We start from the raw sequence: 13997 nt of genomic DNA, 5'->3' as shown, positions 1-13997 counted from the left end.
ATAATTCCAGGAGGTGTTACCCCAGGTGTGTAATAATTCCAGGAGGTGTTACCCCAGGTGTGTAATAATTCCAGGAGGTGTTACCTCAGGTGTGTAATAATTCCAGGAGGTGTTACCCCAGGTGTGTAATAATTCCAGGAGGTGTTACCCCAGGTGTGTAATAATTCCAGGAGGTGTTACCCCAGGTGTGTAATAATTCCAGGAGGTGTTACCCCAGGTGTGTAATAATTCCAGGAGGTGTTACCCCAGGTGTGTAATAATTCCAGGAGGTGTTACCCCAGGTGTGTAATAATTCCAGGAGGTGTTACCCCAGGTGTGTAATAATTCCAGGAGGTGTTACCCCAGGTGTGTAATAATTCCAGGAGGTGTTACCCCAGGTGTGTAATAATTCCAGGTGGTGTTACCCCAGGTGTGTAATAATTCCAGGAGGTGTTACCCCAGGTGTGTAATAATTCCAGGAGGTGTTCCCCAGGTGTTTAATAATTCCAGGAGGTGTTACCCCAGGTGTGTAATAATTCCAGGAGGTGTTACCCCAGGTGTGTAATAATTCCAGGAGGTGTTACCCCAGGTGTGTAATAATTCCAGGAGGTGTTACCCCAGGTGTGTAATAATTCCAGGAGGTGTTACCCCAGGTGTGTAATAATTCCAGGAGGTGTTACCCCAGGTGTGTAATAATTCCAGGAGGTGTTACCCCAGGTGTGTAATAATTCCAGGAGGTGTTACCCCAGGTGTGTAATAATTCCAGGAGGTGTTACCCCAGGTGTGTAATAATTCCAGGAGGTGTTACCCCAGGTGTGTAATAATTCCAGGAGGTGTTACCTCAGGTGTGTAATAATTCCAGGAGGTGTTACCCCAGGTGTGTAATAATTCCAGGAGGTGTTACCCCAGGTGTGTAATAATTCCAGGAGGTGTTACCCCAGGTGTGTAATAATTCCAGGAGGTGTTACCCCAGGTGTGTAATAATTCCAGGAGGTGTTACCCCAGGTGTGTAATAATTCCAGGAGGTGTTACCCCAGGTGTGTAATAATTCCAGGAGGTGTTACCCCAGGTGTGTAATAATTCCAGGAGGTGTTACCCCAGGTGTGTAATAATTCCAGGAGGTGTTACCCCAGGTGTGTAATAATTCCAGGAGGTGTTACCCCAGGTGTGTAATAATTCCAGGTGGTGTTACCCCAGGTGTGTAATAATTCCAGGAGGTGTTACCCCAGGTGTGTAATAATTCCAGGAGGTGTTCCCCAGGTATGTAATAATTCCAGGAGGTGTTACCCCAGGTGTGTAATAATTCCAGGAGGTGTTACCCGAGGTGTGTAATAATTCCAGGAGGTGTTACCCCAGGTATGTAATAATTCCAGGTGGTGTTACCCCAGGTATGTAATAATTCCAGGAGGTGTTACCCCAGGTATGTAATAATGGGGTGAGTTGTATTACTCATTCCTGATCTCACTACAACTTTTAGGAACAGAGATGACTCCTTTGTCAAAATCTACTGCGGCATCTAACGTACTTGACATATTTAGTGAGAAGCGCCGTCATCCTACTGGTACCCCGCTGCGTGATCACTGGGCACCGATCAGTTGATTGCACATTCATCAGGCTATAGGTGTCACCATTTTTTATAACAGAAAAGAAATTCCTGCTGAACGCAACACATACTACTGTTCTTTATTACTGTAAAGGGGAGGTGGGGATCAGAGAACGCCTGTCATTATGTTGGCCAGCCGGATCATGAGCTGCACAGCGCCAATCATGCCAACCGGCTGCTGATAGTGCTGGTCAATGCTTGGTACGCTGGGGGAAGCTATAGTAACACTATATTATGGCACTAGTGGCTATATCTTCTATAGGGGAACATTAAAGGAGTACTCTGCCACTAGATATCTTATTCCCTATCCAAAGGATAGGGGATAAGATGTCTCATCACTGGGGTCCTCCCCATCTCGGCTGCGGCACCCAGACATCCGGTGCACGGAGCAAACTTCGCTTTGTGTCAGATGACTGGTTATGAGGGGCGGAGGCTCTTGACATCATGGCCACGCCTCCACAATGCAAGTCTATGGAAGGGGGCGTGACTTACATTGAAGGGGCATGGCCATGACACCACGAGCATCCGGCGCTGCACCCAATGCTCTAAACCAGTGTTTCCCAACCTTTTTCGGGTCGGGGCACCCCTACCGAGGTTGACGAGCAAAAAAAAAGGAAAAAACTGTAAAAAAAAACGCACTGCACTATATCTATTGATCAGTGAGGATGTAGTTTAAAGTGCTGCTTTATACAGCAACTCACCAATGACGTCTTCTCTAATTTGCATCGTTACCTTCTCTTCTCCATCTGATCCCGGCCATCATCACGATTTCTTCCACACAAATTCTTCACCGTTAAAAACCTGCAAAACAAACCTATTAGGCTGCGCACTTTTTTTTTACATGGGTGTAGAAGAGTGTAGAGGAGTGTACATGGGTGACAGAGGGGTGTAGAGGAGTGTACATGGGTGACAGAGGAGTGTACATGGGTGACAGATGGGTGTAGAGGAGTGTACATGGGTGACAGAGGGGTGTAGAGGAGTGTACATGGGTGACAGAGGGGTGTAGAGGAGTGTACATGGGTGACAGAGGGGTGTAGAGGAGTGTACATGGGTGACAGAGGGGTGTAGAGGAGTGTACATGGGTGACAGAGGGGTGTAGAGGAGTGTACATGGGTGGCAGGGGGGGTGTAGAGGAGTGTACATGGGTGACAGAGGGGTGTAGAGGAGTGTACATGGGTGACAGGAGTGTAGAGGAGTGTACATGGGTGACAGAGGGGTGTAGAGGAGTGTACATGGGTGACAGAGGGGTGTAGAGGAGTGTACATGGGTGACAGAGGGGTGTAGAGGAGTGTACATGGGTGACAGAGGGGTGTAGAGGAGTGTACATGGGTGACAGAGGGATGTAGAGGAGTGTACATGGGTGACAGAGGGATGTAGAGGAGTGTACATGGGTGACAGGAGTGTACATGGGTGACAGAGGTGTGTAGAGGAGTGCACATGGGTGACAGAGGGGTATAGAGGAGTGTACATGGGGGACAGGGGGTGTAGAGGAGTGTACATGGGTGACAGAGGGGTGTAGAGGAGTGTACATGGGTGATAGAGGGGTGTAGAGGAGTGTACATGGGTGACAGAGGGGTGTAGACGGGTGTACATGGGTGACAGAGGGGTGTAGAGGAGTATACATGGGTGACAGAGGGGTGTAGAGGAGTGTACATGGGTGACAGAGGGTTGTAGAGGAGTGTACATGGGTGACAGAGGGGTGTAGAGGAGTGTACATGGGTGACAGGAGTGTACATGGGTGACAGAGGGGTGTAGAGGAGTGTACATGGGTGACAGGGGTGTAGAGGAGTGTACATGGGTGATAGAGGGGTGTAGAGGAGTGTACATGGGTGACAGAGGGGTGTAGACGGGTGTACATGGGTGACATAGGGGTGTAGAGGAGTATACATGGGTGACAGAGGGGTGTAGAGGAGTGTACATGGGTGACAGAGGGTTGTAGAGGAGTGTACATGGGTGACAGAGGGTTGTAGAGGAGTGTACATGGGTGACAGAGGGGTGTAGAGGAGTGTACATGGGTGACAGGAGTGTACATGGGTGACAGAGGGGTGTAGAGGAGTGTACATGGGTGACAGGGGTGTAGAGGAGTGTACATGGGTGACAGAGGAGTGTACATGGGTGACAGAGGAGTGTAGAGGAGTGTACATGGGTGACAGAGGGGTGTAGAGGAGTGTACATGGGTGACAGAGGGATGTAGAGGAGTGTACATGGGTGACAGTGGGTGTAGAGGAGTGTACATGGGTGACAGGGGGTGTAGAGGAGTGTACATGGGTGACAGAGGTGTGTAGAGGAGTGCACATGGGTGACAGAGGGGTGTAGAGGAGTGTACATGGGTGACAGAGGGGGGTAGAGGAGTGTACATGGGTGACAGAGGGATGTAGAGGAGTGTACATGGGTGACAGGGGGGTGTAGAGGAGTGTACATGGGTGACAGAGGTGTGTAGAGGAGTGCACATGGGTGACAGAGGGGTATAGAGGAGTGTACATGTGGGACAGTGGGTGTAGAGGAGTGTACATGGGTGACAGAGGGGGGTAGACGGGTGTACATGGGTGACAGAGGGGTGTAGAGGAGTGTACATGGGTGACAGAGGGGGGTAGAGGGGTGTACATGGGTGACAGAGGGGTGTAGAGGAGTGTATATGGGTGGCAGAGGGGTGTAGAGGAGTGTACATGGGTGACAGGGGTGTAGAGGAGTGTACATGGGTGATAGAGGGTTGTAAAGGAGTGTACATGGGTGACAGGGGTGTAGAGGAGTGTACATGGGTGACAGAGGGGTGTAGAGGAGTGTACAGAGGGGTGTAGGGAGGTGTACAAGGGTCACAGATGGGTGTAGAAGAGTGAACATGGGTGACGAGGGCATTGGGGGTGACAGGGGTGGACAGGAGTGACAAGGTGGTAACAGAGGGGTGACAGAGGGGTGAATAGGGAGTAGACATGGGTGACAAGGATGTGGTCAGAGGGGTGGACAATGGAGGGTGTACATGGGTGACAGGGATGGACAGGAGTGACAGAGGGTTGGATGGGGGGGGGTGGACATGGATGACAGGAGGGTGGACATGGGAGACAGGGAGTCAGAGGAGTGGACAAGGCTGACAAGGGGGTAAAAGAGGGACAGGAGTGACAGAGAGGTGTGGACTGGGGTGACAAAGGGACAGGTGGGTGAACAGGAGGGTGGACATGGGTGACAGGGTAGACTACGGGGGTAGACGCGGGGGTAAAAATGAGTGACAGGGATGGACAGGGGAGTGGACAAGGCGGACATGGATGACAGGAGGGTGGACATGGGTGAGAGGGGGGGGTGGACAGGAGTGACAAGGATGATAGGAGGGTGGACATGTGTGAGAGGGGGGGTGGACATGAGTGACAGGGGGGTGGACATGGGTGATGAGGGGGGGTGGACATGGATGACAGTGATGCACAGGGAGGTGGAGAAGGCGGACATGGATGAAGGGGGGGTGGACATGAGTGACGGGGGGGGGGGGTAGAGGGTGGACCTGGGTGGCCGGGGGGTGGGGTTTGGACAGGGTTGAGAAGGGGTAACAGAGGGATGGAAAGGGTGTGGTACCTTAAGCAAGCCGGCGCGCGCAGCTTGCAGTTCCACGGCAGGCAGGGGAGTCCGGCGCAGATGTAGCTCATTCCTCCCCAGGGCACCATTTTCGGCTCGCAGGGGGACGCTGTGTGCGCAGTGCGCACACAGGCTTCCCTTCCCACTTGCGTCGTCAGTCATAAGCGGGCAGGACAGGGCGGGACATTTAAAAAAATAACTGCAAAATCCTGCGGCACCGCGGTTGGGAATCACTGCTCTAAACGAACGCAGGGTTCAGCAGGGAAACCGCGGGGGTTCTGCCGCTGGGGGACCTTCTCACCTATCCTTTAAAGGGGCGGAGTACCTCTTTAAGCCAGAGTTCTTCCATAACACTAGCTATATATTCCCCTATTATACCCAGTACTCTTGCATCATAATATACTGATGATATTACTTCCACCCTTTTCCCATTAAAAAAAAAAGTAAGCAAATCCCGCACGGGCAACAACATAAACTCTGTAACCAAATCTACACAAAAGTGGTACCAGTAAATACTATCGCTCATGGCACCTGTATAGGCAATTTGGAAGGGCAGAGTGCTGGGACTAAGCTTATGTCTTTATGCTGATAATGTCTGTGTTCTGATATCCTAAACTTATGCCAAGATAGATATATTAATTCTATATACTAAGGTAGGTAAGCTAATGTATGTACACTACAACTATGACAACCTGCCTATAGCAGAGGGTAATAGGAGCAGAATCATGGCAGCCATAGAGGCCTTTAGAAGGTGCAGGTGACAGAAGATTGGCAGCCTATGATGCTTTCATGACCTACATACAGTCATGGCCGTAAATGTTGGCACCCCTGACATTTTTCTAGCAAATGAAGTATTTCTCACAGGAAAGGATTGCAGATACACATGTTTATTCCCTTTGTGTATTGGAACTAAACCAAAAAAGGGAGAAAAAAAAGCAAATTGGACATAATGTCACCAAACTCCAAAAATGGGCTGGACAAAATTATTGGCACCCTTTCAAAATTGTGGATAAATAAGATTGTTTCAAGCATGTGATGCTCCTTTAAATTCAACTGGGGCAAGTAACAGGTGTGGGCAATATAAAAATCACACCTGAAAGCCGATAAAAAGGAGAGAAGTTCACTTAGTCTTTGCATTTTGTGTCTGTGTGGGCCACACTAAGCATGGACCACAGAAAAAGAAGAGAACTGTCTGAGGACTTGTGAACCAAAAATTGTGGAAAAATATCACCAATCTCAAGGTTACAAGTCCATCTCCAGAGATCTAGATTTGCCTTTGTCCACAGTGCGCAACATTATCAAGAAGTTTGCAACCCATGGCACTGTAGCTAATCTCCCTGGGCGTGGACGGTAGAGAAAAATTTATGAAAGGTGTCAATGCAGGATAGTCCGGGTGGTGGATAAGCAGCCCCAAACAAGTTCCAAAGATATTCAAGCTGTCATGCATGCTTTTTTTCCTCCCTTTTTCAGTTTAGTTCCAATACATACAAAGGGAATAAACCTGTTGTAACAAGACTATACTACATGCCTGGACTGTTAAGATAGCTGGAGTTATTCGCATGGATATTGTATGAGAAATGCCATTACCAGAGAATGCAACCGGCCGTTCGGTAGTTATACTTGTGACGGATCCTAGAGTCACCCTACCTACTTGGATGGACTTAAGGACATCACTATTTGTACCCCTCAGTTTATGTTGTCCAGTGACATAAAGCTCAGAGTTAAAATACTTTTATTTACGGATTTCATACACTTTCTGTGCACAATACACCTTTGGCACTCAAGGCACTGTATAGGGAGAGCTAATTACCTTTGTTGGATTATCTCCCAGACTATCTGTCACCTGTATTGCCTTTATTGGATTATCTCACAGACTACCTGTCACCTGTATTACCTTTGTTGGATTATCTCACAGACTACCTGTCACCTGTATTGCCTTTGTTGGATTATCCCACAGACTACCTGTCACCTGGATTACCTTTATTGGATTAACTCCCAGACTACCTTCCACCTGTATTGTCTTTACTGACCCTTCCCCCTGTGATGTCCTTCCTATAAAAGAAGACACTTGTTACACAATAAAGAGTTCTTCTTGACCCTTCAAACATAGCCTCGTCTCGTTCTTGAAAGGGGATTATTTGGGAATATTACTCTGCTCTTTTTAAAGCTAAACCTGACTCTCCCTCTGGATATCGTGAATAGGATTATACCAGCTTTACTGTGACACAGCAGCTTGCAGGGAAAAGGACGTCATCAACGGCTGATACCCTCTCTCTCTACCTGGGTAGCCGTTACACACGTGTATAGCAAAACATGTGTCACTGCAATCCTTTTCTGTGAGAAATACTTAATTTTCTAGAAAAATTTCAGGGGTGCCAACATTTACAGCCATGACTGTATATTCAGTATCATGGGGCATATAGATTTTAAAGTGAAACTCCAGGATAGGGGATAAGTGTCTATCACAGGGGTTCGATCGCTGTGACCACCCACTATCTCCTGCCCAGCCCCCTGGTGTTCTGTACACCGGCTCTTCATTTGCTGGGAGCGGCTGTGGTCACAACACGCCCTCTTCATGCATTTTTATGGGAGAGCCGGAAATACAGTGCTCGTGCATCTCTGGCTTTCCCATAGAGATACATGGAGAGGACTTGTTGGCCACAGCTTCATGCCTAGGTCAACAGTGTAGTTGTACAGGCAGGAGATTGCGGGGGGTCCTAGCAGTCGGACCCCCCTGCAATCAGACACTTAACCCTTGTGGATAGGGGATAAGATGTTATGTACCAGATTTCCCCTTTAAAGGGGTAATCCACTGCCCCAGCATTCAGATCATTGTGTTCCAAAGGCTGGGTGCGGGCTGAGGGGGTTGTGACGTCACGCCACGCAGCTGCCACACCCCCTCCCATAGACTTGTATTGATGGGACGTGATGTGACGAGGGGCGTAGCCGTGACGTCACGACCCCCAAAAGCTGGGGCAGTGGAGTACCCCTTTACCCCCTGGACCACTTGGTCCATCTCATCTGTCCTTATATTGTGCATATTTGCAGCTGTAATTTTCTATTACATTTTCTTTTTTATTTTAAACCCAAACAGAAAATCCTAACTCTGAGGGAAACTTAATTTTGTCCCGGAATTATAAAGTAGAAGATGAAGATATGATAGAGCGCTCCTCAGGAGAAGACCTCCTCACTCCTAATGTCCATCCAAGACTTTACAGTACAGATATACCCTATAATAATCCCCCTGATCATGAGGAACCATCTCCCGGCCAATCACAGATGGTTACCTCAAGGACAGATCAGAAAGGGGGAAGCATTCAGTGTGATGAATGTGGAAAAGAATTTACAAGAAGAACAAGTCTCTTTGCCCACAGAAGAATCCACACAGGAGAGAAGCCATATTCATGTTCAGAATGTGAAAAATGCTTCACATATAAAACACATCTTGTTATACATGAGAGAATTCACACAGGGGAGAAGCCGTATTCCTGTCCAGAATGTAAAAAATGTTTTATGGATAAACCAAGTCTTGTTAAACATGAAAGGATTCACACAGGAGAGAAGCCGTATTCATGTTCAGAATGTGGGAAATGTTTTACAAATAAACCAAGTCTTGTTAGACATGAGAGAAGTCACACAGGAGAGAAGCCGTATACATGTTCAGAATGTGGGAAATGCTTTACAATTCAGTCAAGTCTTGTTATACATGAGAGAATTCACACAGGAGAGATGCCATATTCATGTGAGGAATGTGGGAAATGTTTTAGACACAACTCATGCCTAGTTAGACATAAGAGAGCGCATATAGAAAAGCCATATTCATGTTAGTTTATTAGTGTTTTTGTAACATTACTTCAGAGACTAAGATTTGATATACAAACTTTGGTGAAACAATTTTTATACATAAAATAAAACAACCGTTCACAATGTGGAAAATGTTTTATTACTGAAGGAAAACTCAAGGATCATCAGCAACACTTGGGAGAGTAGCTCATGTAACTCTTGCTCATAATTTAGGAAATGTTTTACAAATCAATCAACTTTTGTTAGTCATAAGGGAATCCACACAGGAAATAAACCATATTCTTATTCAGAATGTGGGAAATATTTTTCAGATAAATCCTATTTTGCTAGATGCAAGAAAATTCACACAGGAGAGAAATATTTTTCAAGGACAAGAAATTTTAGACCATCATAGAGTTCAGCCTATTACAGTACAGAATTAATCCAGAGGAATGCAAAAAAAACAAAAAAAAAAAACCTATGAGGTAGAAGCCAATTATCCTCTTTTTGGAGAGAAAAATTCCTTCCTGACTCCAAATCTAGTGATCAAAATAAATCCTTGGATAAACGTTCTGTCCCTATATATTCAGTCTCTAAAACCTGTAATGTAATTACTCTCAAGAAATGTATCCAGGCTCCTCTTCCTGGACTTTCTTACAGAGTTCCCCATGACCACCTCCTCCGGGAGAGAATTCCACAGTCTCACTGCTCTTACAGTAAAGAACCCCCGTCTGTGCTGGTGTAGAAACCTTCTTTCCTTTAGACGTAGAGGATGCCCCCTTGTTATAGATACAGTCCTGGGTATAAATAGATCATGGAGAGATCTCTGTACTGTCCCCTGATATATTTATGCATAGTTATTAGGTTGCCCCTAAGCCTTCTTTTTTCTAAACTAAATAACCCCAATTCTGATAATCTATCTGGGTACTGTAGTCCTCCCATTCCCCTTATTACTCTGGTTGTCGATCTTTGAACCCTCTCCAGCTCCACTTTATCTTTGTTGTACACTGGTTATCTGCTATACACAGCGCACTGTCTTCTATTGTGTTATCTACTATATACAGTGCACTCCCCTCTATTGTGTTATCTACTATACACAATGCACAACTGATAGAAGCATGAAACCTAAGCACAGTTGGTACTGGTAAGAAACAACTCCGTCGGTGTCAGTCTATATGTGTCGGAGGGGGGGTTGGGGGTGCTAGCCTGCGGCAAAGACTTCAGCTATGCAGTAATACACGTATTGAAAAAAGAATGCAGGCTGTGACTCTCCCATCTGGCATTATTTATTTTATTCTTTAGCTTTGATACAACGCTTCTTAAAAACTAACTTGACACAGACTGAACAAGAGACGCTGGGAGGGGGATCGTGGCAGCAGTGAGAGCTCACATAGACAACCTAGAGCAGTGACCCCCGTGGTCAGACATCTTATCCCCTATCCAAAGGGTAGGGGATAAGATGTCTGACCACGGGGGTCACTGTTCTAGGTTGTCACTGCTCTAGGCTGCCTAGCGTTTGAAACAAATTTCAGAACGCTGGAGCCAGCGCCGGGAGCTCGTGAAGTCATAGCCACGCCCCCTCATGACATCACGCCTTGCCCCCTCAATGCAAATCTATGGGAGGGGGCGTGGCGGCAGTCACGCCCCCAAAATAGACTTGCATTAAGTGGGTGTGGCATGACGTCACAAGGTGGTGTGGATGACACCCGCAGCGTGTGCGCAAACAGCTCGGAACTAAATCTTCCGAACGTTGGCCAGTGGACTACCCCTTTAAAGGTAAATGGCCACCACTTAATACTGTTTATATAGTGCAGAATAGGCTATTAGAGAATAGTGTAGATGTTCTTGTGTATACCTTGTGCTCACCTGTTTCAGCTGATGTAGAAGGCATGAGATAGTGTCCATATTGGTTTGCTCTTCCACACTGAAGTAATTCGGTCATGCAGCCTACATTTCCCATGAATCTTCTGGGGATGGGGTGTTTGATCATTGCAGCTGGTCATCTAATTATGCTGCTAGCGCTGGAGGTCATCCAGATAAGAAAACATTTTTGACCTAATATTCACAATTGAAGATTTGAAGTCTTTAGGCTGTGTTCACATATTTTATTTCTTGCAACATTTTTTCACACATTTCTACTGCATTTTGGCTGAAATTTTAAAAAATTATAGTAAAAATTTGTGCCAAAATATTTCTATTTTCGACCATGATGTTGAGGAAATCATAGCAAAAACCAAAACATACAAGAAAAACAAATATGTAGCTAAAAACGCAATGTGTGCACAGAGCCTTAAGGGAGGTGTATAACTACTAGATATCCTGATCCCATGGAGATAGCAGCAGCAGTATACAGATAAAGCTGGAGAGGAGATACATAACTTCTGTATATCCTGATCCCATAGAGATAGCCGCAGTATACAGATAGAGCTGGAAAGGAGGTGTATAACTACTATATATCCTGATCCCAAAGAGATAGCAGCAGTATACAGATAGAGCTGGAGAGGAGGTGTATAACTACTATATATCCTGATCCGAAAGAGATAGCAGCAGTATACAGATAGAGCTGGAGAGGAGGTGTATAACTACTATATATCCTGATCCCAAAGAGATAGCAGCAGTATACAGATAGAGCTGGAGAGGAGGTGTATAACTACTATATATCCTGATCCCACACAGATAGCAGCAGTGTACAGATAGAGCTGGAGGGGAGGTGTAGAACTACTTAATATATCTTGATCCCATTATGATAGCAAAGGATGTACAGGTGTCTGGGGCTCAGAGATCTTCTGTTGTCAGGAAGTCAGTAGATGCTGAGAGTTGTAGTCCCACCACTGGCTGGCATGAACAGGCACAGGCATGTACTACACATTGCTGGGGCTTGTAGTTCTACAATATATGAAGAAGTATGGGTCCTATAAGAAGCTATAAGATGTCAGGGGTCATTGAGGCATGTTTATAAAAATGTGTATATTTATACTGTATGTTGTGTATATTTATATTGTATGTTGTGTATATTTATATTGTATGTTGTGTATATATTGTATGTTGTGTATATTTATACTGTATGTTGTGTATATTTATATTGTATGTTGTGTATATTTATACTGTATGTTGTGTATATTTATACTGTATGTTGTGTATATTTATATTGTATGTTGTGTATATTTATATTGTATGTTGTGTATATTTATATTGTATGTTGTGTATATATTGTATGTTGTGTATATTTATACTGTATGTTGTGTATATTTATACTGTATGTTGTGTATATATTGTATGTTGTGTATATTTATACTGTATGTTGTGTATATTTATATTGTATGTTGTGTATATATTGTATGTTGTGTATATTTATATTGTATGTTGTGTATATTTATACTGTATGTTGTGTATATTTATATTGTATGTTGTGTATATTTATATTGTATGTTGTGTATATTTATATTGTATGTTGTGTATATATTGTATGTTGTGTATATTTATACTGTATGTTGTGTATATTTATATTGTATGTTGTGTATATTTATACTGTATGTTGTGTATATTTATATTGTATGTTGTGTATATATTGTATGTTGTGTATATTTATACTGTATGTTGTGTATATTTATACTGTATGTTGTGTATATTTATATTGTATGTTGTGTATATTTATACTGTATGTTGTGTATATTTATATTGTATGTTGTGTATATATTGTATGTTGTGTATATTTATACTGTATGTTGTGTATATTTATACTGTATGTTGTGTATATTTATACTGTATGTTGTGTATATTTATACTGTATGTTGTGTATATTTAGATTGTAAGGTAACTTTGTTCACAATTAAACCTCACACTATATTTGATGAGTTAAGAACACTGGAAGTTTCAGATAAGAAAACTATGGTTAGATTATATTAGGGATCGACCGATAAAGATTTTTTAGGGGCGATACCGATAATCTGTGACCTTTCAGGCCGATCACTTATACCGATATTCCAGTATAATTTATCGGTTATTTGCACAGCACCCCCCCCCCCCGGCCCTGCAGATGCCACTTTTATATATAAACTTTTATATATATATATCAACTGGCTCCAGAAAGTTAAACAGATTTGTAAATTACGTCTATAAAAAAAAAAATTAACCCTTTCAGTACTTATGAGCTGCTGAAGTTGAGTTGTTCTTTTCTGTCTAAGTGCTCTCTGATGACACGTGTCTCGGGAACTGTCCAGAGTAGAAGCAAATTCCCATAGCAAACCTCTTCTGTGCAGTTCCTGAGACAAGCAGAGATGTCAGCAGAGAGCACTGTTGTCAGACACAAAAGAACAACTCAACTTCAGCAGCTGATAATTATTGGAAGGATTTTTTTATAGAAGTAATTTACAAATCTGTTTAACTTTCTGGAGCTAGTTGATGTGTATATATATATATATATATAGTTTTTTTTCCTGGAATACCCCTTTAAAACTAGACTACAGGTGGAAAGTGAATTCTCTCCTTTACAAGTGTTATTGGGTATTCAGGAAGGGAGCGGAGAACAAGGGTTTTTTCTGAGAAAACTTTTCTTTTTGTGCTAAATTGCTCATGTTGAGGGTCTGGCTGTCTTCGGAGGTTCAAAATAGTGGGCATTGGAAGAATTTGGTTGATAAAATTATGAAATATTAGCGAGTAAAGGGGAAAAACGCAACAGTTAAGGACAAGGAAGATTTGGTACGGCTGGAGAAGAGAATAGAGAGAGAAATAAATGAATATATATGAATCCTGAAATATCCTATGTAACCAACCAATCCTATGGTTGGGGTGGGGAGGGTAATGGGTTAAAGATATTGGATTATTCTATGTGTCCTTATGTATATGGATGGAATATGTTGTTGAAAATAAAGATTAAAAAAAATGTATATTGTATGGTTAGTATATTGTATGTTGTGTATATTGTATAGTGAGTATATTGTATGGTATTTAGTATGTTGTGTATACTGTATATTGTATGTTGTGTATATGTATGTTGATATTGTAAGCTGTGTATATTGTATATTTATATTGTATGTTGTGTACATTGTATGGTGAGTATTTGTATATTGAT

At 43.8% G+C, this 13997-nt stretch overlaps 2 protein-coding genes across 2 annotated transcripts in view; one reads left to right on the top strand and one right to left on the bottom strand.

Moving 5' to 3' along the window:
* The window catches only part of LOC130300905 (uncharacterized), a 448736-nt gene extending 439394 nt beyond the window's left edge, over positions 1–9342 (top strand). Inside the window, exon 27 of the mRNA XM_056551581.1 lies at positions 8238–9342. Coding sequence (XP_056407556.1) covers positions 8238–8971 — 734 coding nt within the window. The 3' untranslated portion in view covers positions 8972–9342. The remainder of the gene's footprint in view (positions 1–8237) is intronic.
* Positions 1–13997, bottom strand: part of LOC130298322 (zinc finger protein 501-like) — a 54151-nt gene that overhangs the window by 9623 nt on the left and 30531 nt on the right. The gene's annotated exons all lie outside the window — the stretch shown is intronic.

Source organism: Hyla sarda, chromosome 1 (assembly GCF_029499605.1).
Source record: "Hyla sarda isolate aHylSar1 chromosome 1, aHylSar1.hap1, whole genome shotgun sequence".
NCBI classification, from domain to species: Eukaryota; Metazoa; Chordata; class Amphibia; order Anura; family Hylidae; genus Hyla; species Hyla sarda.
Note: the sequence above shows the minus strand (reverse complement) of the source record. Positions and strands in the feature narration are given on the sequence as shown.